The following is a 26,371-nucleotide window of genomic DNA, read 5'->3' as shown; positions in this document are numbered from 1 at the left end:
TATTTATTTATTTACTTATTCACTCAATAATGTGGAATTATTAACAATTCCACATTCCTCCGCTTGATGAATGGCAGTGCTTGCTTGAGCAGTGTGCACTGGTATTTTATCTCTTTTTTTTTTCCTGCGTGTGGTGTTGTCTGGAGACACATCCGGGTATTTGACGTCTAGGCAATGCGTTGCTCTCATTGGATAACCGGCGGAACTCTTGTGTCTCATTGGATGCTGCACCTGTCAATTCACAGTGTGGCCAGCAAGGTTGCTGGTCGTGGCAGCACGACAAACCGGCACGTACAGTTGTTTCTTTTGTATTAATAGAGGTTGTGTAATACATTTTCAAAAGGTTACTGGGACGTTTTGTGTAAACGACCTGGTATCTTCAAGTCTGCTTCGTCTTGGTAACGTTAGTTTGTAAGCAACGAAAACTTTAAACCGTGCCTCACCTCTTGTTGTTGTTCTCACGTGTCGTCTCAGGTAAGGCAGTAAACACCTTATTGACTGTTCAGGATGTGTTAATTAAATTAAAAATATGGCCACAGTTTGGTCCCAAAGTACCCGTTCAATTCTAAATATCTATGATTTCTTAGTTATTATTGTAAGCGGCACTACAGACAAAATAACCGTTTATTATATGTCACACGTGCAGCAGGTGGAATACTGGCATATGTATCCATGAGTTTGCACACGGTATTCAGTGCTATTCATGTAGCATTAGCTGTAGAGTAAACGAAGTGCATACCATAATAGAGTGTTGAGAACAATCTCGCCAGTGCTTTGGTGTAAGTACCTTTATGTCATTAGTGATGAATGGAGAGAGAATAAGGACACATTGCTAGGCCTATGGTAAACAGAAATGATGACTAAAAAAGGGGTCGAGATCAGGTGGGGGCGCCAGTTCATTCACAGCTTTATCTTTCAAAAAGTTCAACTGACTGGACTTAGAAAGTCAAGCCACCAGGTGTAAACAAAAAGTATTTGCTCTAACGACGTCTTACTTGAACTAGACTATTACAATGTATTTTAATTTGAGTAATATTGATGTATTACATAAAATATTGAAATATGAGATTTTCTTTACCCATATGTTTTCATGCAGGAGGAGACCAAAATGTCACCATTGATTAAACAAGCTGGCCTTTTTCTTATGGCAGTGTTCATTTTGCCCAAAACAACTCAGTCAAAGAAAGATGAAGTGCTCTACTGTTCAGGTATGATTTTGCAGCTTATCTATGGAAGAAATGCGGATGTATTACCATGTGCTAAACAAGTGTTGTTTATTTTGAGTGGGCAATTTAAGACCACACCTGCTGGCATACACCACCATTTTTCGGCAGCCAAGTTACGTATGCAGCATGTTGTACAATGCATATTCTATCAAAGTATATTATGAAAGTGACTAGTGTTTTGAAGCTCTTTTAAACATAGTTCTCTGTACATTTAAAAATGAGTTTTTGTGTATATGATTTTTCAAATCGATAAAATACAAATTTTATTGTTACTAAATATCATATTGTCGTTATGCAATCAGACAATCAGCTTCCTCAACAGTAATTTACAGTGACTGAATTTTACTTGAAGGTGTTAGTTCCCAACTAATTTTTTATGTGTTTAATCATATACTCTGATACTCTGTTGTTATGTCATATCTAATTAGACTGTTGATCCTTTTATAAATATAATACATATAAGAGGAAACACTTTACAGTAAGGTTGTATTTGTTAATATTATTTAATACTTTTAATCTTAATGTTTAAGATGGTATAATACAGTATTGTTGCAGTCACAATAAATGTTTGGTGTTGCTTGATTTTATAGGACTTCAGTAAATTGCATGTCTTCAGTTTTAAATAAGGATTGATGATATAGACCTACTACAGGGTTAACACACCATTGTGGCTTGACATGTAATCATTTTTCTGATACCTTCAGCTGAAGTTGCACAATATTTTTAATATTATGATTTGCATTAATTTTCATGAAAATAGTCAATTACTGTAAATACTTCCCATCTATATCACTTTACTCTGTTTACATACTTTAAACAGGATTACTTTATTGTTTCAGTATTATTTTACTTCACAAAATAACAAGCACAATGTGACAAGTGGTGTTTAAATGTTTTTTTTTTCAATAACCTTAATGACACAGTTAATGCTCACTTTACCGAAGGTTTTAGTGTTGGTACAGTAGATGGGCAGTACTGACCTTTATGGAGCTTGTATGTGTGGTTTCAAATCCATGTCTCTACCTTAGATTTCCCCTATCATATATCTTCAGTTTTATGGACATAAAAACCCCCATGAATTATATAGCATGATGGATCAGTAATGAGTTTAAGCTGTTTTCACAATCAATCATTATCTTGCCTATATTAAAAACAATGTAGCCATTTCTTGGTTATTGGTTAATTACTTGCTGTGAAACCTTGAATTGTTAAAAAGCCTAGAATTGTTAGTAGCTGGTTTTATATAGGGCTATAAAAGGGTCTGTGATTTGCATGTATTCTGCATGCAATATTCAATCCAAATATTTATCCCAATATTGCATCTTGATTTTCCAACCCAGATATTTCACACATTCCAAAGAATTGTTGAATTTTCATTTTAAAAGTCAGGTGCTGTACAATTTGTAATGGTTAATATATTTTTTGTGTTTTTATTACTTGATCTCTCTCTGTATAGTCTATTCAAATTGCTGCCACCATTATGTTATAAATGACATTAGAGCTGGGCAGATGATGGGAACCATGCACAGTAAATGCTGATTCGTTAGAAATCATTTGTATGACAAATAAATGATTTGATAAATAGATGGCTTAAAATGCAAACATGTTCTTTTTCGGAGTAGTGTCTTTAAAATAATTGTAAAATTATAAGGAAATATTTTGTAAGTTTTTTTTTAGTTTTTTTTTTTATAAATCTTCAGTTCACAGTTGAGTGAATAAGCTGAACAGAATTTTAAGGAGGTTAACTGACAACTAAGCGATCAATGCTGTCAGTTCTATTCTCTTTAAAGTGGTTATGGGATAGTTACCAAACAGAAGCCTCTGCTTTGAGAGAAATGTGTTTTCTCTTTGAAATTGTACATAAAGCATTGAACTTGACTTATCATAGAAAGAGCATCTTATCTGACACTTTAGCTTAGTATGAATGTAGTTTTACAAAGGTTGATACATAATATTTTATAAATTTTTCCCGAGTCAGTCTCAAAGATTTACTCAACCAAACAATACTGAAAGAATCTAATCGGGGTGTTATAATATTTACCTCTACATCAAAGTAGGTATTTTATTTAAATATTGCTTTATTATTATGTTGTTCACCTTTATTTTGTTAAAAAGTGAAACATGAAAAAATTGTTAAAAGGTAACTAGCAATTTAAAGAATTGATAATCTCAGCTTGATCTGATCGTAAACTCTGTAGTGTGCACTCTGCAGTGAATATTAGATTGAAATAATCAGAATCTGTTAATGTTAAATAAACGTTAGTCAAAACAAAGATTCGGGCTACTGCTTACATAAGCCTCCTAAGACCTGAGCTTTGGTTTGGCTTGCATTTTAGATTTCTTCCAGCTATTTGGGGTTAGGAAGAACCAATAAATATAATTTATTTTATAATTTTAATATCATTTTTAAACCAAATATTTTTCTTTGAACGTGAAGCAGTGTAATTGTCTACCTTTGTGTATAACAGTTTCCAGTTTCACAGAATTAAGTATTATGGTGCAAACAAGAAATAATTTGATGTCCACGTATGTGGACACACCAGGTCTTAGAAGGTTAACTTTTTTTTAATAAAAATGTTAAAATCATTATTATACTAATCTTGATTAAATCTAATAGCATTAAGACTCTGTCTGCCACAGCTTAGAGTAAAAAATTGACTTACATTAAAATCTGCAACATCAGTGTTGGGTATTATCATGTCACTTGTTAGCTTCTTAGAACAATAGTGTAACATAGCCTCCAGTCATTAATGTGTCTAATTCCAATGAAAGTTTTGGTATACATTTTTGGTATGTTCTTCAGATGACTGTTGATAAAGCCTTAAGTAAATTATATTGAGCAAATATTCCAGCTACAAATTTTATATGGATTATCTTGACAAATCTTTTGAAAGCCAAAACATTCCACCAAACTTGAATTGGCTATCATTTATCTGAATTGATTTAATTTCTTACTCTCAGTAAGAAGCTTCCGAGGTTCATTGGTAAATAATATATACAATTCACAAGTGTGTTTCACTTGGTTCTTACTGCAGCACTTAAATATGTTTTCTTTTAAAAAGCTTTTTAAAATGACACCTATTGGTTAACATTACTAGCATTAAAAAGGCAAAATAAAACTTTTGAAAACTAGGGATGAGACCAAGCCTTTTTGGAAATTCAAGGGGTGCAAAAAGCTTGGCTCAGATAAAGCCTAGTTTTAGCTCCGCCCAGGCTTGGCAGTTGCCATGGAAATATAGCAAGCATGACTAAGCACTAGACACCAAACTAATGTTTTTAACAGAAGCAAAGCTAGCGCTGTGTATTTATTAGCAATAGTCTGTGATACCTTTTATTGTCATTTTGTATCCAGTTAAAAGTAGCTTGAAATATTATTTGCATTTAAAAGATTTCAGTACAAACATTCTTAGAATGCAAAGGCTTGTATATTTGTTGAAATTGGCCTCTAATATTTCAAACACCAAAGTTGTCAACTTCCATGCTACTTTTTTAGGATTTTTCCCAATTTTGATGAGTTTGCAGGTAAAAATATTTTGATATCTGACCGATTTTAATAAATGAGATCAACATATTAGTAAAGGCTGCTTTTTATTTGCTAAGTTGTACTTTTTTCCATTATTGTTTGTTTTTGTTTTCTAGCCTGCTTGGCAATTGCAGATGAATTGAACTATTCAATCAGTCAAACTGATCCAAAAAAGACAATTCATGTTGGTGGATTCAGACTCAACCCCGACGGAAGTCTTACTGATAAAAAGGTATCGTTCAGTTGTTACAACTAATACAATTATTATTTTTTATCAGTTTACAATGTAAGCAACTAGTCACACTTCAAAATGCAAATCAAAAATACACAGCAAAATCACTGGTGTTAAAATAACACCCAGGGTGTCAAATTTAACACTGGAAAAGTGTGTATATGTGTCCACACTACACTGTGTTAATTTAGTCAAAAGTGTAGTGTTAATTTAACAACACTCATTATATGTTAATTTAACACTCAATATTGTTACATTTTACACTTTGTTCAACACTATTCATTGTTGTTTCCACACTACACTGGTGTTGGCACAGAAATACAGTGTTAAAAATTAACACTCCTAATTTAAAGTCAACACCGGTGTAATGTGAATTCAACAATGTTAAGTGTTAAAATACTGATTAATAGCCACTTTTGTTGCTAATGGGTTGTTTCTATAAAAGACAAATGACAAGAAATATTGCAAAACCTCTTTTTATTAAAGTACATCACATTTAATATTTACATTGATACACACAACACTTTGCATTTAACACTGCTTATTTAAATACCTCAGCTACAATTAGAAACAGAATACAGTATGGAATAATGAAAGTTATCTTATACCACAGCGCAGTGACATGAAAACCACTTATTATAAGGTCTTTAATATATCAAATGAGAGTTTAAAAAAAATTAGCCACCCTACTCAAAACTTGAACATTAAAATACACTGCAATTACCTTACTGGCAGGCAGAAATGCTTATCCTTCACAATACTAAAGATTTTTCCATAACAAAACAGACATTTCAATTCAAAAGACGTTTCATTTTTCTTAAATACGTTCCAACCTGGTATTTAGTTCTGTAGTTGTTTTACTCATGATGTAGTGGAAGGCTGCATCAGTGGTCTTCATCATGGAGGGAATGGCTTTTTGGTCCAGAATGATGCAAAAATTCTGGATGCAACTTCTGTTCCCAACGCAGTGCAGGCAGGGCTGTGCTGATTCATTCCCCTCAAAGCATGGATTGATGCTCATCACCTAAGTGTTTTAAAAGAGTGTATTTGATGAATGTATTTGATGTGTATTTATGAACTTGTATGCATTTACATGGGGTGAACAATGCAAGCAAACTAACTGCTGAATAAATAACTAGAACAAAATACTAAAAAACTTACACAGCACAATCAGTAGCTTCAGTTGCACATTGACCCTCTCCAGTCTTTCTTCCTTTCACAAATGAAGGCAAGAGGTGAATTAGCCAGGGAAGAGCTGCCACATCACTGTCCCGTCCTAGCAAAACAGAATTTAAACACCATGAGTATACAGTTAAACTTTAAAACCGTAAAAGTAGCAAACCCATGTACACTTACCATATTTAAACTCCTGTTGACCAGACAGAGGGTCATCCATATTGTTGTATGTTGGCTATTTTGCAATACATCACCTCAGCATATTTCTGCAGATTTTCAAAGACAAAAAGAGTCAAGAAAATACCAAAAAGGGTGCAGTTTTAACAGTTATTTGAATCAAAATCATCTCAGTATAATAAATCATGTTAGAGACAGTGTACAGTACTAATGTACTGTGTGTACTCACATAACTAGTTGGTAAGCTCTTATCCTCCAAACTGGGTTAAGGAATAACAGTTCCAGAATTCATGGGTATGCCGTATTCAAATATAGTCTGGTAGGGTCCTATCACAAAAAATGACAATAAAGACTCTGAAAACTCAACATTCTTTTTATATTAAAAACAGCACTCAAGACAATATATGAATCTTCATTTATACATTTTCAAAATAGTAATCAATTTGATTGCTATTTAATATGACATCAATAGCAAAACGATGTATGAGAAGATAATATATTTTTATTAAAGTTGGCAGCAGGTCATGTGAGTTTCTTTCCAGATTAATAATAATAATAATAATAATATGTACAAAACTACATATACTAAAAAGATTGGTTAACTGTTCAGTTATGTCAAATAAAATGATTTATATGTATAAATATATAAACTTACCTTCTGTAATGAATTGATATAAGTATTAGCAGTCGTTTCTCATTGGAAGTCATCCATGTCAGGTCTTCTTTAATAAACTGCCATAAAAACAGCATCTCTTCTGAATGATTTGAAGCACTCAGTGTGAACTTTCACCAAACTAGCATCTATAATGACAGAAAAAAACAAATGTTCGCCATACACGTTTTACACTTTCGTATGTATTTGCCATTTGCATCTGTCTGACATCTAGCGCCACGAAAAGCTTACAACACACAATGCATCCAATCTGTGCATACAATTGATGATATATTGTGAGGTTTTGGTCAAATTAATTGTTGGTTTGGCGATATTTCCCCTGTTTGCATACATCTTAGAAAAACATATGACGATGCGGTTGCGGTTTTCTCCGTGTTTTTCAGTAATTTGAATAATTAACCGATACCCGTGCACTCACGTGCATGTAAACGACCTCGTTAACTCACGGTATCTAGCCTATATGATTACCTCATAACGAGCATCATATGGTGAATAAACGAGCTTTCATTTAACTTAATTTCATACCTTCAATTTGTAGTGCATGTCGCATTTTATCATGGTTCAATTCTTTCGTTCATATCTCCTGTTAAAATTACCCTTCTTGGTTTTAAACTTTTAGCTAGCAGTTTAACTTTATACTAAACTAACAAGGGAACAACGTAACACAAGGTAGCTCTGATTAAACTGAACCAAATAACGAACAAAGGGGAAATAAAATGGGAAAAATATCTTATTTAGGTTTTTTGGCATATGGCTGCGTAGAGTCAAACAGAGAAATAACAGTTTAATTTAGCCAAACCATGTGAATATTATGAGACTGATTTACCTGATCTCTTCAGTCCTCCTGTGAAAGAAAATGGCGGTAAAATCCCTGACAGGAAATGTTTAGTGGAGGCGTGGCTTGATTTACACCGCTCAGAGTGAAATCTGATAACACCCTTGTTTAACACTGACACGGTCGTGAATATAACACTGACCTAGCAATGGCAGTGTTATTTTATTACCAGATAGTGTTAAAACAGCATCAACACTGTGTATTTAACACCATCCCTGAAAATTTAACACTGGTGATTTTGCTGTGTAGTTAATTTTGTGATGTTAAACATGTTACCAACCGAATAGATTTTTTTAAACAACAGAAATGTTCATCTTTAAGATAAGTTTTGTGCTATTTAGCAGATACTTAAAAACAGGGAAAGTCCCTGTATATCATGTTTAAATGTCTTGTTTATGCCAGTAACATTAAAAGAGAGAGATCGAAATGTCAGTAACTCCTGATGTCACAACTAGCATATTAATTAATTATACAGATTTGTACTTTAAAATGCATTTTACAGATGTAATGGTTTGCTTTGAATGTTTTTTTGGTTTGTTTGTTTTTGTTGTTGCTTGTTTACTGTAGTTAGCTCTTTAATATTTCCTGGTGTTTGCAAGCTTGTACTGTTTGCTTGAGTAAAGGAAGCCATTTTCACAGTTTCCTTTTCAGCAAGTGGTGTCAATGTGTAAAGGTCAGACCAAATGAACTTAAAGCCCTGACCCCTGGTATCCAGGGACTGTCATTAGGTGCCTGACTCCACTATTGATCAGGGGTTAATCCCCTTTTGATTGTAACTGTTGCCTAATAAGTGTTTGTTCAGGTCTGACTTTTCCCCTCCTCTCTCAGGCTGTTTTAACTGTGGGTTAAATATGTTTGTCAACCTTTTTGATGAGAAATGTACCATCAGCTAATTGCTTGTGGGACTGAAGCCTGTTTTAAATACACAACAATTGCAGATTTCTGTCTCAGTTTTACAATACCTGAAAAATCTGTTGTGTCTCACATCACTGCAGCTGAAACAGTTGATTAATGAAGTACTTAATGTTTGTTTGATGCACACACTACATCTGTTTTTGCCTCATTTTAGTCATTTATCAGCTCATTGGGGTGAAGTCAGAAAGGTATTTTTTTAATTACATATTACATTTCTTACAAGGACTCATGAAGCTATAACAAATCATTAATTTAGTTACATTTTGGTGTCAAATCAAGTACTTTTTTATCATCCTTCTCATTTCAGATTGACTTAAATGATAAGCATTGTAAAGAGAAAGAGTGACAGCTGACTGTAAAGATTATACTTATATGAAGTCTATCGTATCTTTTTATACATTGCGCACAACCATCGTAAGAATTAATCATGAAAATACATAACAAACAGCTTTTCCTCAATCTTAAGGAAGCGAAACCGAAGCACTGTAGCAGAACTCGCTCACTGTTCCCTGTGATCGGCTTCGCTTTGAAATAAATGCTAAATAAATCTCCCCAAATCTGTTTCTCTTTTCATACTTTGCTAGGTTCACTTTCCCCGGAGCTGCAGGTGAATCTCTGCAGTGTTTTTAACAGCATCGCTGTCTCTTTTTGTGTATATAAACCAATGTGAATTTCAGATCATCTTTTTTCTGTTTTTTTCTATGTTTAGCATGTGTTTAAGCAGTTTTGCAAAGTTAAGAGAGGCAAAATGCCTGTGTCCCAACATCACAATGATGCCTGGCTTTCCAATAGGAATTCAGTGAAGGATGGCATCCCTGAGAAGCCTTTTCTCTGGCTGGGCCGCCTGGACCCCCCTTCTTTATTCCTACAGAAATTCTTTATTGACAGCTTCTATTCAAACCCTTCAGACTGTTACGGGGAGGATTTTAATTCCCCACCATTTTCAGGATTGCATGATAAGGACTCGGCAGAGGATGCACCCATCCTTTCTGTTAGATCCAATGGGGAGATGTGATTGCTTTTTTGACTTTTGTACAAGACAGATCCTCTCCTGTTGTTTTCAGATGGCTGAAGTACCTTGAAGTTTAATGAGTTGAATTTAGAGCTTCAATTGGTGAAGATTAAAAGTATGATATTCCAATTTATGTGAAAGCACAAAAAGCAGATTTCATTATATGCTAAATGTTTAATACTGATAGGGTTTATTTGGCCCGGTGAACAATATTTCCTTATCCTGCATAGATAGAGAGGCAGATTTTAGTTCACAGATTTTTGATCATACATTGTCTTATCTTTTGGTCCATCTGAGTGCATTCAGCTTTTTTAATTAAAAAGATGGGGGATGTGTGGCTAGGTTGCTGTCCTTCCATGGGACCTTTTATGTTATTTGTGACCAGATGGCAGTGAGCCACGGAAGCTTCTTTATGTCACCAAGCCTCACGATAGAGGAGGGGGTAGAGACGCCCTCATAATGTAATCAGTGAGACCGGAAGGGTCCATACTGTGTCTGAAAGGGGACAATGGGGTCAGGGATATATCTACATCGCAAGGAAAATCCAGCTCATCTGCAACCTGTCCTCTTTCCAATAACCCCCCACCCCACCCCTGACCAACCCCGCCACCTCTTTTGACCGGCCTGACAAGGAAAACTTCCTGCTTTGATCATTGGAGGGTGGAGGAGATGAGCTGCCCGAGAGAACCAAAGGATGGGACTCTACTGTTTACCCTGCACTTGGCTGCTGTTGACAACTCCCCTCCCCACCGGTTACCCCCCGCTCTCCAGCTCTTTCACTCACTCCGCCCCCCGTCACCCTTTCCCCTTTCTCCTTCCGGGGAAGGCCATAGGGGCGGGAGCAGGGTGCACCTTGACCTGTCTAGACACCACAGTGTGTTTTTGTTCTGTTGCCAAGGCAAGGGGATCTACTTTTCTAACTTTGGAGATGCAGGTTAAAAGTCAGTCTTGTGGCACAGGGGATGTGTTTAGATAGGGAAGGAAGGAAAAGGTCATCTAAGTGACCTTGCCGCCCTGCTATTAAGAAATGGAAAAGGGTCGATTTGATAACTTTGTCACTTAGTAATTCTTTAATATTTTCTTGTTTTATTTTTTTCGATAGGTTCCTCTTGTTAGGTCAGAGACTCACTTGACAGAACTGCTGGAAGGAGTTTGTAACAGCATGAGTGATTATGCTCTCTATGAAGACCCTGTCTCCAAAGAAAAGAGCTACAAGAGATTTGCACCCAGAGAAAGTGATGGCGGGAATTTTCCGGATTTTAAAAATTTTAAATTTGATGGACCAGAGGGCTCCACAGCTTTGAAATTTGCTGTGAGTAGCAATTCAGTTTATTTATTTTTTCACGGAGTTCATTTTAATTTCGGTATGAATAAAGATGAAAAGCTGAGGTGTATACAAGTTTGTTTGTTTGTTCGCTTGTTTAATGTTAAATTATGTTCAGTGTAAATGCTTATAATTTTTTCAGTTAACTGAGAGTTGAGTAAATGATATTTTAATCCTCACAAACTAAATTAAACGAAACACTACTTTGAATCAAAAGTTTAGGAATTGTTACGTTCTTTATTTGCACAACCTCCGAATCATCAACACTGAGCTTCGTTCCTACATCCCAGTATAATGTTCCCCAATGTAAGTTTAGAGAAATTGTGTTACTATTTGTTTTCAGATAAGCCTTGTTTTATATTTGCTCTAAATTATAAAACTTCAAAAACTAAAGGGTGTAGTAGTGTAGACTACATATAAGTGTTCTCATCTGAGTAACACATTTTTTTATTTTTAATATATAATTTTTATTTTACATGCCGAATCAGTGAAATGGCTAGATGCCATTTGCCAGTAAGTTGCCTCTAGACCATCCAAGATGGCAGATCTACAAACAGCACTACTAAAGGTGGCTGCCTGTTACGGTTTAAATTTTGACTTTTAATGGCCACTGCTTCAGCTTTTTCTGTCAATCTGACATTTTTTTTGTTAACTATATTATCAAAATGTGATTTGCAGTGTGAAAGCATCGTAGAAGAACTGGAAGATGATATCATCTCTTTCTTTGCCACTGAGTCAGATGATGTGGCTAAGACGCTGTGCAGTGAATTATCAGGTATATATTTACATGCTGGTGTAACACACATCCTTTCATTCACAAGGTTGTTAAATAAGTATGAGTATGCAGGAAACTAATACATTCGCACATACTGAAGTATGAGAAAAATATAAAATAAATGTATAAAATTTATTTCTACTATAATTGTTTTCTACTATATGCATTTTATGCTTTCTCAATGCTTAAAGCATTGCAGTTTATGTGTATAACACTGGGAGTATGAGCTGTAATATTTAATAAAAGCCAAATGTGTATTACAAGAATAAAGATATAAAGGGGACTGGACGTATTTTTATAGTGTTATAGCTAGAATTTCAAGTGATCCAATTATGTTTTTATGCTTCTAACCCTCAAGATATGCATAAATTATTGTAGACAATTTATTTAAGTAATTAAAATATGTGATTAACTAAAGCAACACTATTGTTGTTGGCAAAGATTGGAAAAAGAAAGCATATAGAAAAATTAACATGAAATATTAACATGTAAATTACACCATAATACCAATAGATCAATACATTACACCTCAATGACATTTTCCTAGCAAAAGACTAATAATTGTCTTTAATTATCTTTTACATTTAATGCAGTGTTTACATTTGTTTAGTGGAATTTGCAATTATAGAACATAACTAATACAAATGCATGATTTTGATATAGTTTAAAAAATATTGTGCATTGATTTTTTTGTTAGCTTTGAACTTTAGAAGGCATGTTGGCTGGTATGGCGTTTAAAAGAAAGAAAGAAAGAAGGCATGTTGTTCTTGGGTGCTTTTGTTAGGGTTAAGTGTCTTAGTTAGGTTAGGTTAGGGTACAGTAGGTCACAAACATTAGTGATTTGTTTTGTTTGTCAGAGACACAAATACTTTTAAATAATCTCATACACAATAACTTGAAATTTTTTTGTTATTTTTAAATAATTGAAACGATAATTTAGTAATTATTTTCTTTAATCATGGCATCTTTTCAATGTTTGAATAATTTTGTTCCTTTTTGTTTTGTTTTCATATCCAGGTCACTGTAAGAGCTCTGTTTTCCAGCACAGTGAACTTTAGTTTATTATTGACCTCCGCTGAAGAATGACCAAAAACACAGAAAACCAAGACCTTAAATTTTTTTAATGCTGTTTTTTCATGCAATTATGATTTAGCAGGTTAGCAAAACAAAATATAAATTGACCAAAAGACTGCTATAAATTTTCACTGCTGAGATGTGAAAGCCTTTTTTTCTTTTTCTTTTTTGAAAATTATGTATTTTTCCTAAATGAAATCCTGGACATAGTCTAGCATTTGTATGTATTATATAAATTCTGTGTAAATATATACAGAAAATTGCTAAACTACACTTAATGTACATTGTTCGCATTCAATTTAATCTATAAATGTAGGTTTAATTCAAGAATGAACCTTTTTTTAATTTATAAATAACACATAAAAATAAAAAATATGAAGTTTATCAAATATGGTTGTTAAATGCATCTTTTCATACATGGCATGTTTTTCATTGTTCAGAACTGTTAAGAAATGTAAGTAGCAAAATAGTCAAGACAGGCTTTATCATCCCAAATCATTTCACAGCACAGTCTGCTTGTTTTGTTCTGATGTCCCATGTCTGTCCAAGTCGGCTTTTTGAACATGGCCGCTGGGTAAGCATGATGGCATGTCTTTCGCACCCTTCCCTCACAGCTCCCTTCATGCAGAACTACGCATGCGCCAGTGTGGCAGCAGCACAGGGGCAGGTCCTGTTTTGGGAGTGTAAAGAGCAGGAGACGCCATGATTGCTTAGCTTGGCAAGTGGGCCGATATGGGTGTCAGCCAAATCGCCGAAGAGGAAAGTGACAGTACTCACGGCTTTCCTTGATATTGTGAGGTTGTTTAACACAAGCCTGTTCCCTGTGTGCAGTGGAGAATTAAAAAATTTTACATGACAATATTGTCATGTAGTTTCATATGGGAAATATAATGCTTGACTGTTTTCTAGATAAAGCAATTTTGTGAATTAAACATTTAACACGCGATCTTTAAAACAAAACTTAATTTCTGAGGTAAAATATTAATAGAACTTGCTATGAAGTGAATTATTATTATCATTGCAGTGTGAAATACTATAACAGCCAATGACCTTTAAATTGCTGTTTTACCAAGATGTTTAGGCATTTTCTTCCTTTTGTGTTTTTATGTTGAATTAAAATCCTGTGTGTATATAAGGAACCCCAACACTCCCAAGCCTCGCAACTTTCTTTTCAGGTTGCAGGAAGCCACTTGTTTGAAAAGTTGGTTGTAGCCTTAGAAAGCTGCTTATTTCTATTGTGTTTACACTGTGTTTGAGCTTAAGTACATTACACATCAAGTGTTACCACTATGTTGTTGGCTAGGACTTAAAACAAAAAGAACTGAACAGCTATAAGCATTAATTTCCCATGCATGGGAAATGCTTGATTTGATGACAACAAACCCCATACCTTTACTTCACTAAGAGTGACGACATTTCCAATGAAAGTAATGCTTTCATTGCCATTTTGTGAAGTTAGTCAAAATGGACCAGAAGGTATGCACATTCAAAAATATAAATGAAATTTGATCTCTTTCTTAAATTCACTATAAAGTTCAACTGCTGAGCTGTGGCGTTAACTTGTATTCTAACAAGATTAAAATATATTTGTCCTGGAGATTAGCATACTTAAATCCTTTTTTGCTTTTTCTGAACTGGCAGTGCGCTTTGATCTGTGTTGCGTGGCAAGAGCCTGGCTTTGGCTTGGCCATCCGAGTGCCAAGTGTGAAATTGGCCTGATGTCATCCCCATTCTTCACCCTCTACATCTTTCAGTGCCTTAATTATATTTCCGCCACAAAGCCCAGCTCTTCATTGCATATTCAAGTTTGACTAGGAAGCATTCAAAAACTATAGATAAATGACTCAGTTGGAAAGGTGACAAGATAGGCCTTTCTGTGATACGCAGACAAGGGAGATCAACACTGCTCTGATGTGTATTTTCTTTTTTAGAGTGACTGGCCTTAGGAACCCCAGCCATTCAGAATTTGGTAAGACCTCTTTAGGGAGAAGAAAATATGAATGTGCATTCATGAGGTAAGTTGAAACACTGAAGAAGTGAAGTTGCTGGACTTTAGAGTTAACTGTAGTTTGTTATGTGATCATTTGGATTGTTAACTCCAAACATTTGCGAACCCCAAAGGTTGGCAGTACACTCTTAAAAATAAAGCTTCTTGAAAGGTTCTTTGCAGTGATGCCATAGAAGAACCTTTTTTTTGGTTCTTCAAATAACCATTTCTTTTATACATTTTTATAATCGGAAAAACCTTCTTCAGGTTCTTCAGATATTAAAGGTGCTTTAAAAAACATTAAGACAAAAAATAATGTTCTATAGCATTGTGAAGCAGCTTTATTTTTGACTCTTGGACAAAACAGCTTAGGAATTTTTAATTTTTATTATTAGATCCTAAAAATGACCCCACTTAGCCTCACAGAACTGAATGTTTCAAGACCAATATCAGACACTTTCATTTCAATATAAGTTTCAAAATAGTGAGAGCTATTAATGAGGTGCCTTAAAGATCTGTGTTGAAGGAGGTGATGAAATGTGGATGAAAAGAAATGAGCCACCTGCAGCTGTGACAGGAGGCTTTGACCTTCAACGGGGTCTCCCGGCCACAGACTTTATTCAGAAGCCTAGCTGTGCGTCTGAGCAGCAACTGCCTTTCTCTTCCTGGTGAAACTCATCGAGTCAGTGGCCGTTGGGCGTAACTTCCACATACAAGCCTGGCAAGAATAGAAATGCAGATGAGACTCTGTGGCATTGAGGAACAGGTCAATGCTGGGAATGGTTCTCAGAGATAGTTCGCCTTTTGTGTTGGACCTATTCACTAATGCGACTTTTCCAGAAATGTTTTCGTGGCGTCAGGTAACACTTAAGAATGTGTTAGGTTTTTCTGGTTTGTTGTTGAACAGTGCCCATAGGGTTATGCCCACTTTGCAAATGTACTATTCAACGTTTGAAGTGGATCAAAAAAGTTCATGAAGTTGCCCTAAAACTAAATCGGTATTGGTCTTAAGGCAACTTTTATGAATTGTTTTGATCCATTTCAAATGTTGACTAGTGTACATCACAGCATTATTTACAAACACTAAAATTACCTTAATATTGTTATATGAAATGAATCATAAATGTTATATAACCTTTAATTTTGCACTGATTTATGCTTTTAATTGTTTATGTACTCCTTGAATAACTACCCAAACATGTATTTTAAACTGGCGGAAAAAGTTCTTAACGGTAAAAGCGCTTAAAAACGTTATTATTTTATAATAATAGATAAAACTTTAAACTGAGTTAGAAATAACTTGCAGTTTTTAAGTGTTACCGCCGTCAGTGTATTTCAGTTTTGAGGGAAAATTGGATTGCTGTTGCCGTCTTAATTCTTTTCTGACTGAACTTGCATTTAAAAGCAGCATTTGACTCCCCCAAGTGTTGATAGTTGGACTAAATCTGAGTTTGGACGAAAGTCTTGTTTATTTATTTATAACCAGATCCCAGGAGACGCCGGATATATTTTTGGAGCGGACCAGATGGGTAACATATCCCATAATGATCTATAGTGACCAAACTTTATTATTCAGGTGTTTTTTCTCACATTCAAGACTCCCTGGTTGAGATCGGGCTGGTGCTATAGACAGTTTAGGAGCACGTACCCTTCAACGTGTCATTCTCAAACGTTTGTGCAATTATAGGCTACTGCATGCTTATAATAATGAGTCATTTAAATTTTCGATATACGCATGTTTTAAGCATGTTTTAAATGTATTAATTTTTCTAATTGCTGGACATACGACTGTTTTTACTTATCCTATTTTAAACTTTTCATATATTTGTTGATGCCAATCTCCACACTCAAGTTTATGCCCCGCCTTCTTTAGCAGCTGAATTTGAATCCAGTGTTGAAAAACAAATCGTGCTTCAGATTTAAAATAATGGATTTCAACTCCCATGCATACATTACTTCCCTCCATTTAAAAACAATATTTGTCAACCCTCCACAATGGTACAATAAATCTTTATTTTCTTGTCTGAAATCGTTACACAAGTAAACGTTATAGAAATGTACATCTGTGTAATGAAAAACCAGTGGCCTAATCAGAAAATAAAGTTACCTTCTGTACTTTTTCATATGCGTCTTTGTTTTTAAATGTGACAGTCAAAACTTATTTAAGCTCGCCCCAAGTGCTTGCTCTTGTGGAAAAAGTATAGGCTTTGAAATTAATTAATTTATTTAATCTTTTTAAGAACGTTCAGATACTTCAAAACGTTTATTTACAAAATGTATTGCAGGATTTCTTGATGCTGGTGATAGAAAGGCTCCTTTGTTGACATAATATGTAAATTTCGATGTTTTAGAGAAAGTGGACGAAACTGCTATTCGGAAACTTAATATCCACTGGTGCAAAATCTCAAATTGTCATATAAAGGGCAACATTGTACTGCTTATATAAGACTTAAATAAAAAATATATATCCACACTCAAAATAATAAAAAATACGAAAAATAAATAAAACATGACACCAAAAAACGTCAAATGCTTTGCCAGAAATCTATTTGAAAAAAGATTAACATTTTATTGTACATTCCCAGCTAAGTTCATCCGACAACAAATAATGTCAAGTGTTTGCATTACAACTGGAAATTTGTGATTCGAGGGTTTACTGCCATATGTATTCAGATGTCTAGTATAATTTCTGAAAATGTTAAGACATTTGTAGCTATATGTTTTCATAGACCATCTTTAAATACAATATACTGAATTATTTTAAGCATGATATAATTAATGTTGTCTTCTTAAATACCATGTCTCCGTAACAAAATTCAAGTCAAACGTTCGTCCAGAGTAATAACATAAGGCTTGGAAATAAAAAAAAAACATTGAAATATGATAAAACATTTGACTATTTATTATTTAAATCACAGTTGCCTGAATGCAGCAGTAAAATCTTTGGACTTCAGCATGGATTAAACCGGTCACATGTGGCTCAATGTCAAGTTTCAATCAAATCGCTTTTTAAATAAAGAAGCGTCCTTTTCCTCGCAGACTCTCTGAAGTTTCAGTGTACAGCAGTGATACTAATTAAAAAGTTTTACACCACCGTACACATAAAGAATATATACATATATAATATTGCAAAGTCACATGTCACACATAAAGTTTCATCCGTTAATGCTGGTATTTTGTACACTGGCCCTTTTTAAATTATTGCATTTTAGATGTCCTCTTTTCACGTTAATCGCTGTCTGATTTGTCCTCCTTTCCTGATGTGGCGTGATTGTAGAGTCCCTGTGCCATCAGGTGTAATGCAAGTGTGTTTTTATTTCCCGAAGCTTTTTTAATCTTTGCTCTTTTGTTCTGAAACCAGATTTTGATTTGAGACTCGTTAAGGCCAAGTTCCTGGGCCAAAGCCTGCCTCCTTTGCTCTGTCAGGTACCGGTTATTCTGAAATTCAGTCTTGAGTCTCTGAAGTTGCTCCGCTGTGAAAGCTGTTCTTGGACGCTTGTCGTCTTTGCTTGGATTTTTCTTCTTTGGTTTGCGAGATCTTGGTCCTATATTTGGAATTCAACAAGAAGGGTTACGATATGCTCATGCCACAAGCTGAATTGTGAATTGTGTTAATTAAATGTTCATATCCATAATAAAAATAATAACGAAATAAAACTGAAAAAATGAGTTATTAATATGATATGTTTCTGTTAATCTGGTTTAGTTTTGACTATAGAACCATGATGCATGCTTGATTTAGTGGATTTGGTGGGGGTGGGGGTGACTGCTAAAAGGGAGGGGTGAAAGAGGCTTTCCCATCTGTGTTACCATAGGAACTACATTTATAGAGACTGTTTTTAATAAATTGTTATAACTGTAACACCTGATGTTAACGCCAGTGGTCCACCTCATTTTATATTTTCTTTTCTTGTCTTATATAGTACCCAAATTTACCCATGGTTCCGCGGGGCTAACTGCTGACATTTATGTAACTGTAGCCTATGAGATTTGCTCGCAACCTATTTCTTCACCTTTTATTTAGCTTAACCTTTTTTCTTTTGCGTATACTCATGCTGCGACTGCTTTTATGTGATTTTAGTCTGCTCGCGCGATCGAAAAATACATTTTGGCAAACATTAAACGTACCCAGCACAATAACAAGCTTCTTATATACTTTTTAAGGGAATATGGCCTTGCTCAAAATTTCACCCCTGTATTAAATTGACTAAAAAGTTTTTACTTAATGCTTCCACAGATTGCATGTTAAAATTGGTTAAGATTTATGAGCCAGTTTATTTCAGAACACATTGATATTACAAGTTTCAACGTAACAAAAACTTGCGTTCCTACTTTGTTCGCCTTTTGAACTTCAGTTGAAACTAATTCATCTGCAATAAATTACTAATTCGCATTCTCTTAATGTCTAAAATTATCCGAAGATTAATTTAATATAATGGCGTTCTCTGTATGGATAACATATATTTCAAATGCTACTTTTAAAAAGATCAAATTTAGCATTTAGCCTCCATGGTGTGCCCAACTCCATTGTCAAAAATATGCAAATTATTTTATCAACAAAGACGTCGAAGCAACAATGGCGCAAAACTACCATTTCTTTTGGTTTGAAATAAAGGCAAAATACCTAACGACCAGCCTTAAAACTTTAATATTTCATCAATTTGCCTTTTTTCAAACAAATTTCAAGTCGAATGTTAATGGAGGGCCGTATTGCATATTATAAAACTAGCATTTTGTATTATTTAGGATGTTCTACCCCAATTACATATATCTTACTATATGCATGTTTAAAATTAATAACAAAATAATAATAAATAAATAAATACATAAATAAATAAATAAATAAATAGTACTGCTTTAAAATAATACATATACTAAGAAGGTAATAATATGAGCCATAACTATTTTACCTTTTCCGCCTGTAAAAATATCTTACAAATCTAATGAGAATGTTTATAAATATTGGATGTATTTATATTGTTTTTAAAAACGACCTATAAGTTCACAAAAGAAAACTCCCTGACTCTTGGCGGGCCATTTCACATTCATAAAGCGAATTTAATATATTTTTGTGCCCCTTTCATCAACGAAAATCTCACCAAAGAGTATTGTTTATTTTATCCTAAAGGCGTGCGATAATTTATCACATAATAATGGCCTATGAGTTCTTTTAAAAAAACTGTATAAAAATGATATTCTTACCTGATGATGGCCTGTCGGAATATCGTGTGCAGTATACCCAGGCTGGCCAAAGCATTTGCTTGTTAGCCGACACACCGTTACTTTGTGAGCAATCCGAATCTGAGCTTAAGCACTGATCTCCAGTCTCTGCACGGGCATTCAAAGGTGCGTCTGTGGTTATATCAGTTTTTTTAGAGGCGCTTACTGTGTGAGGACTCGAGGATCCTTCCCCTGACACCGGAGCTTCCACCTGCCCTAAACCGGGACCCGATGGGCAACGATTCTCTCTCTCAACTACGTTAATTTCATCACGCCTGGGTCCTTCTTTTCTGCGGCCAAAGTCTGGTCTCAAAATGTTGTCGATGTAAAAGTTGGTTATTCTGTGCGGTAGTATGTTTGCAGGAGCCTGTAACAGGGGTAAAATAGCCCTATTGGACTCATCGCCGGAATCTTGACGCTCCACATCTCTGTTGCTGTGATCATTTTCTTCCATAGTGAAACTCTCCAAATGTTTTAACCCTTCTTTCTCTCTCTCACACACACGTATGGTTGAGTTCCAGCTTTTGTAGTATATTTTCCTTAAATGTCGGCCTTTCCAGAAAAGTGAAACACTATGAAAACAACAAACAAAAAGTCATTTTTTCTTTTGTTGGTTAACGACGAAAGCGCCACGCAGAAAGAAAAAACATAATTATCGAAATTAATTCCACAGTGTGAGCCTTGTAATTGTCTTTATGTCTACTTTAATACACATCCAAATATACCAGTATCAAAGCTACAGACCTGCTCTAGTAAATAAGGAGCGCAAACTGGCTCTGGAATACTTTCACTACCGATTTTTGTTCTTATTTTTAATACTAGTCCCCTAGTGACGTGGTAGTCCGGTATCCTAGACACGTGCCTTTGGCCAATCAACAGAGCGAAATATTATCACATGACCCAATGACTGTGGAGTAAATGACAGCACCCCACCTCGCCTTATTCAAGCTATAGCTTACTCTGTAGCGTAAAAGTGTTCAGCATGGCAATATTTTCACAAATAAACAATTAACCTCTCTTAATAGAGAAAGTTAATTATTTGACAAATTCGTTTAGTTTTTTGCCTTTGTCATTTTAAATTTGCTGTCTTTTACACCAGGATGGTGAAATAGCGTTTATTAATCGCATTGGGGGAGGGGTGTGTTCATTTTAAATCGGTCTTGGGTCACATGCTGCCCAAATTCGTAGACACGTCAATGTACAATATATTATTCGCTGTTTTCAGTACAGTACATTTTTTCTTACATTTATCGCTAGCATCAAAATATATATTTTTTTTATAAATTAAGGCGTGATTTTTGCACTCTAACTCATCAAATACTTGAACGAATGAGATTTTTTTTAAGAAGTTTCTATTTTATTTTACATCTTTTGGATATGATTGTGTTATTAAGAATATCGTTATTAATATTACAAACTGCTATCGATTGAAATATAAGGCTACTATTCCGATTCCCCATCAGTCCCGATTATGTTTAGTGTTATTAAACAGCTGTGATGCTGGTCAATGTGCTAGTCACAACACTTAATTCGTTAAAAATAGCTTTCTTTCACTTTTGTACAGAAAAAGGCTTGCTAAGAGTCATCACGTATCATCGCAGAGCAATTCACTTCAGTAGTCCTAAACAGAAGTAGGTGGCGTGTAGGCTTCTGTTCTAAAAGAAACCAACGAAGCAAACCAGACGTGGTCCTTGGACCGTACATGATGTCCTGGAGCGCCAAAATAAAACAAAACGACCACTTTAGAAGTTAACTCTTTAAAAGTTTCAGTACAGGTTTGGGTCTTAGTGCAAATCGACTGAGCAAACTAAAAAGGCACGCATAGCCCATATTGTGTCATTTAGCAGTGGAGCGTTAGCAGAGCTAATATAACTTGTGCTCACCTTTTCGTTACAGGAAACTCATGGACAAATAAAGTTAAATTTTTTTTCAACTACTTTACTGAGGGACCTTCAGCTTTAATTAAGGACCGTAAGTTTAGATAAATGTATGCATGTATCTGCTAATGCGTCGTTTAATTAAAAAAAATACCATCAAGCAAGAAAATTACGAGGTAACAGATATATTTACAAAAATATAATATAACAAATTACTACTATACTATAAAACGGAGTGTTGGAATATAAGTTTTTTTGTTATTATTTTTTTTTTTTAGAATTGTGCATTAGCTCGTGACTTGTTGTGACGTGATATTTGAATGTTTGAGGTGCGATTTCAGTTTGCTGTGGGTTCACCCTTGGCCCTTACAACAGCAAAAAGATAAAATTACTTTTGCTATGCGTTAAATGTACGTAACACTTAAAAAGCCCAACGTGTGTATGCATTTTGTTTATTTTGGATTTAGATACTTTTGAGTACGTGATCGTTGAATGCTGCTTTAGTGTCTGCAGTGCTATTCCTTAAAACTTACTGTTGTACTGAGTTTCCTTAAGCCATAATAACAGGCCATTTAGAATCATGTAAAGTATACTATCAATATGTAAAAGTAAAACATTCAAGTAAATTTGAGATATTTTATCAAATATATAGAGTGTGCGTAAAAGGCCTGCGTTAGTGTTTCAGACAGCGCTGGGCATGGTTTGTATGAAACTGGGCATCTGGTCATAGAATCAATACACAATGACTAACTTTAATCTAATTTAATATAATAAAGATTTACCTTTATTTAAAAATAGTTGATTTTATATAATATCTGTATTTTAGGGCTGTTCACAATTATACAAATTAATATGCTACTTGAACAGTATCATTGTTATACGTTTGTTTTACATTTTAACTCGTTGGCATGTTGTGATTTCTGCATTAACCCAGAAATGTTATAAGTGGCATTAATTAGTTCTTATTGCAGTCAAATCTTATTACACCAGGTCTCCAATTCTTGAATGCAAAGTCAAAGACTTTTGTTTCCTGTTGTTTTTAAAATTCCATCATTTTCATATTCACGATGGCATATAAACTCAAAAGGCAGCTTGATAAAATGTAGCTTTATAAAACGAAAACGTTAAAGGGTGATTGGTTCAGAATTATGGCATTCTAACTAATTTGTTGATGTAGGCTATAGATGATTTGTTTTAACTAAAATGACATCATTCAGTGGAGATTGTATAATTTAAGCGTTTAATAGTTTAGTATGGGCTGTTTTTATTATTCTAATTTAATTTAAACCAAGAGCAATGTTTATTTCATAAACACATTGAAGGGGGATTCACATATGTCTCACATAAAACTTTTTAAATGTGTCATCACATCATGTCACATTTGTCTTTCTCAGAGAAATTCTTAAGGATTAACGTTTTTAATTTGTTTAGCTTACCGTGATATACGTGAACAACAACCAACAAAAGTGTTTTTTTTTTTTTTTTTGCAAAGAATGGGCAAACTAGCAAAGAATAGGCAAAGATTCTACTTCCCTTAATTGTGTCCTCTGTACTTTCAAGAAAGTATAAATGCATATGCTGCATTGTATGTTTTTCAAAAACTTCCTCAGAGTTAAATTATTGCTCATAAACTTCATTTAAAAAAATGTGCTTTAGAAATCTTAAAGTTAAATGTGTTAAGAATACATTTTTTATTTATTAAATTTTCCTTTACTTTTAGATTTAATTTCTGCTTTTCTCTTTCACAAAAGGTCGTGCACAGAAGCTGAAAGGATCTTTGAATACGGGCAAGGGCTTTTGCCAGCTCACAGATCATAGAGCTCAGATCAGCACAGATGTGACCCAGTCAATGGATGTGATATCGGGCCTATAACAATACTGGGGTCACACGGGATCTCCCAGCTTCCTGTTGGTCTTACAAAACAAACTGAAGAAATAGAAAAAAATCCTTGAGGGACTCAAGGGATGAGGATAAAGGTTACTGACCATTTCCTATTTTTGATTGCTGAGTATGAACTGTGACACGCATTATTTATATCAAAATCATTGGTCAATCAGGTTATCCGTTTTTTAACTTTGAAAGTTTAGCTTTTACATGTGTTTATTTTATGCCACCTTCTTGGTTGTAAAATATCTCGTCTGGACTTGTTTTTCAAAACTCTAATTCTCAGCAACAAGTGCCAAATCAACCTTATCGAATACTAGTCTGACGAATAATAGCTTGAAACTTAAATAATTTTGTTTCCGAAATATATTGCTGGATGTTGAAAAATGTAGCAACATCAATATGACCTATTAGGTCTGTCATAATAAAATGTGACGTTGGCTTTTTGTTTTAAGCATATTTTAAGGCATATAGTTAGTTTTTATTTGCTAACTTCGGATGTTATAAGCATGACAGGACTCGGAAACAGACAGCTGTTACGGCCTTTTGAATAAACCACTTGCAACAGGTGTAGACCTACATCATATGCTGTTCATTCAGTTAAAATACTTTAATCGACAATCAAAATTTGTAATACATAGGCTATAGTTATATATAGCCATATATCTTCCGATAAAGTGCCTTTAGATGTTTTGCCAAAAAGAAACTTACATCTTTTAGATTTAGATGCATATTTGCTTGTAATGCAAAATAACAAGGTCATTTGCAATGAACATGAAAATTGTCTGAACGAAACTCTTTGGACAATGGTCTATCTAGACTGGTCAACCCAGAACACAAGTACGTTTTCGCAACACACGTCTTATATGGACTTTTCCGAGCCGTCAATCACCGATCAATTGAAAGACACGGCTTGTCTTACTAATTGTTGATAACATCATGGTTAAAGAGGTCAATTTTAAACAAGCCGCAGGATTTACATTCATTTATCATTTTCGAGGAGCAAAGATTGCTTTTTTGACGTTATTACAGTTTTAGTTGCACTACAGGAAAACCAGAAAGTAAAAATATTAATAAAAAAGCTTTCTGCATAACTTGATGAAATACGATTTTTTTTTGTTACAACCCACAATAAATTAATATTTAATAAAAAAATGTTGAACCATAATACCTTTTTTGCATTTATTACAAAATAATCATTAAAGAATTACAGGTAAAATTGTAATTACTTCTACACATTAAATATTGCAACGTTTAGTTTAAAGTTAAGCTGAAGTTTTATTTACTAGACTTTTAAAAATAAATTATTATTATAATTAATTAAATGCTTTGAGATTGTAAGACATACTGATTATACGAAATAAATGGACAGTAAATGTTGTGTCAAATGTATAAAGTTTTGGACAACTGTACTTTTTTATTGTATATGTTTTATATATTTGTCTTTTGTCAAAACTTTACGTTTGTCGCATTGAATTTATCTGTCATCATAACAAGTTTTGTTGTTATAAAGTTTGTCTTAAAGAAATCGTAATCTTTGAAACTAAAATATTTTTTTATCTACTTCCTAGCGTTTGTTTTCTTTAAAATCATTTTAAGGTATGGATTTTTTGAGGGTTAAAATATTGTGTGTATGCATTTAGGCTGAAAAAGAGCACGACGAAAGGAAGTTGAAAAGTGAAAAGAGTGTTCAAGTAAAGGTTGGGGACTTGGCGCCACGAAATCCCTTCTCCTTATTGTTTCGTGAAAGTTTGTCTTTGTCAGTCTGAGGTCAGGCATAACCGACTCGTGCACAATAGAGGTAACGCTCCGTGAGCACATAAAATAGAAAGTTTCAGTTTTGTTTTTGTTACTTTGTCTGTTATCCAAGTTTAAATTCACAAATATCTGTGACGTAAAGTGGCTCTTTTATTGCAGTGGTTGACGGATTCTCACTGTGCCTCTTTACAGTAATTTTAGCTCAAAAGCCTCTCTTCCTGAGTATTATGCGTGATTCAAATGCATTTGTGATACAGAGTCCTGTTTGCCGTTCCAACATCTATATTAATGTATTTCAGATCAATATTCAGAAAAGCAAGTAGAGGAAATGCTCTGTCTCCGTCTCCCCCTCGTTCGTTTTGTTCTGGTATAGACTACAATAATGACGACCCAGATGCTAATAATATCGGTGAAAGGACTCAGCGAGTCTCAATGGGGAGGAAATGACATGGTCATGTCATTCATACAACATCACACCAGTGCCTTTCTATGACACGAAGCTTCTAACAAACATTGATATTTGATCCAGAGACCACCAGAACAAACAGACTGGGTAACTTCGAAAAGTTCGTAAGTTTAATTTAGTTTCGTGTTTTTAGGTTAAAAGTTGAAACTGCGCCTGCGCACATTTTTTATTGAAATGGTTTTTAATTCAATTAACCAAATTGTATATTTTCTTTCATTACTTTGCTCTGGTACCAG

General features: G+C 34.3%; 2 protein-coding genes and 1 long non-coding RNA gene across 4 annotated transcripts; 1 reads left to right on the top strand and 2 right to left on the bottom strand.

Annotated features, from left to right (window-relative positions):
* The first annotated feature begins 253 nt into the window (after positions 1-253).
* cnpy1 (canopy FGF signaling regulator 1) lies at positions 254-13,331 on the top strand. Its single transcript, XM_065276437.2, has 6 exons — positions 254-474; positions 1,097-1,208; positions 4,866-4,981; positions 10,872-11,081; positions 11,772-11,868; positions 12,886-13,331. The coding sequence occupies exons 2-6, from the start codon at positions 1,109-1,111 to the stop codon at positions 12,924-12,926; spliced, it is 564 nt and encodes a 187-aa protein (XP_065132509.1). The 5' UTR covers positions 254-474; positions 1,097-1,108; the 3' UTR covers positions 12,927-13,331.
* LOC135766925 (uncharacterized) lies at positions 5,442-7,256 on the bottom strand. Of its 2 annotated transcripts, XR_010541845.2 has the most exons (5): positions 6,990-7,256; positions 6,564-6,661; positions 6,338-6,423; positions 6,143-6,257; positions 5,442-6,005 (listed from the first exon to the last, which is right to left on the bottom strand). It is a non-coding gene; the product is annotated as an uncharacterized lncRNA (long non-coding RNA). The 2 variants fall into 2 exon arrangements; XR_012336852.1 differs by lacking the exon at positions 6,990-7,256 and having other exon boundaries at positions 6,564-6,936.
* Positions 13,332-17,135: 3,804 nt separating the features above from the next.
* On the bottom strand, positions 17,136-21,011 carry en2b (engrailed homeobox 2b). The gene is made up of 2 exons (XM_065276436.2): positions 20,132-21,011; positions 17,136-18,474 (listed from the first exon to the last, which is right to left on the bottom strand). The coding sequence occupies exons 1-2, from the start codon at positions 20,601-20,603 to the stop codon at positions 18,158-18,160; spliced, it is 789 nt and encodes a 262-aa protein (XP_065132508.1). The 5' UTR covers positions 20,604-21,011; the 3' UTR covers positions 17,136-18,157.
* Between the last annotated feature and the right edge of the window lie 5,360 nt (positions 21,012-26,371).

The sequence above is a fragment of the Paramisgurnus dabryanus genome, chromosome 6 (assembly GCF_030506205.2).
Source record: "Paramisgurnus dabryanus chromosome 6, PD_genome_1.1, whole genome shotgun sequence".
Lineage (NCBI taxonomy): Eukaryota > Metazoa > Chordata > Actinopteri > Cypriniformes > Cobitidae > Paramisgurnus > Paramisgurnus dabryanus.
Note: the sequence above shows the minus strand (reverse complement) of the source record. Positions and strands in the feature narration are given on the sequence as shown.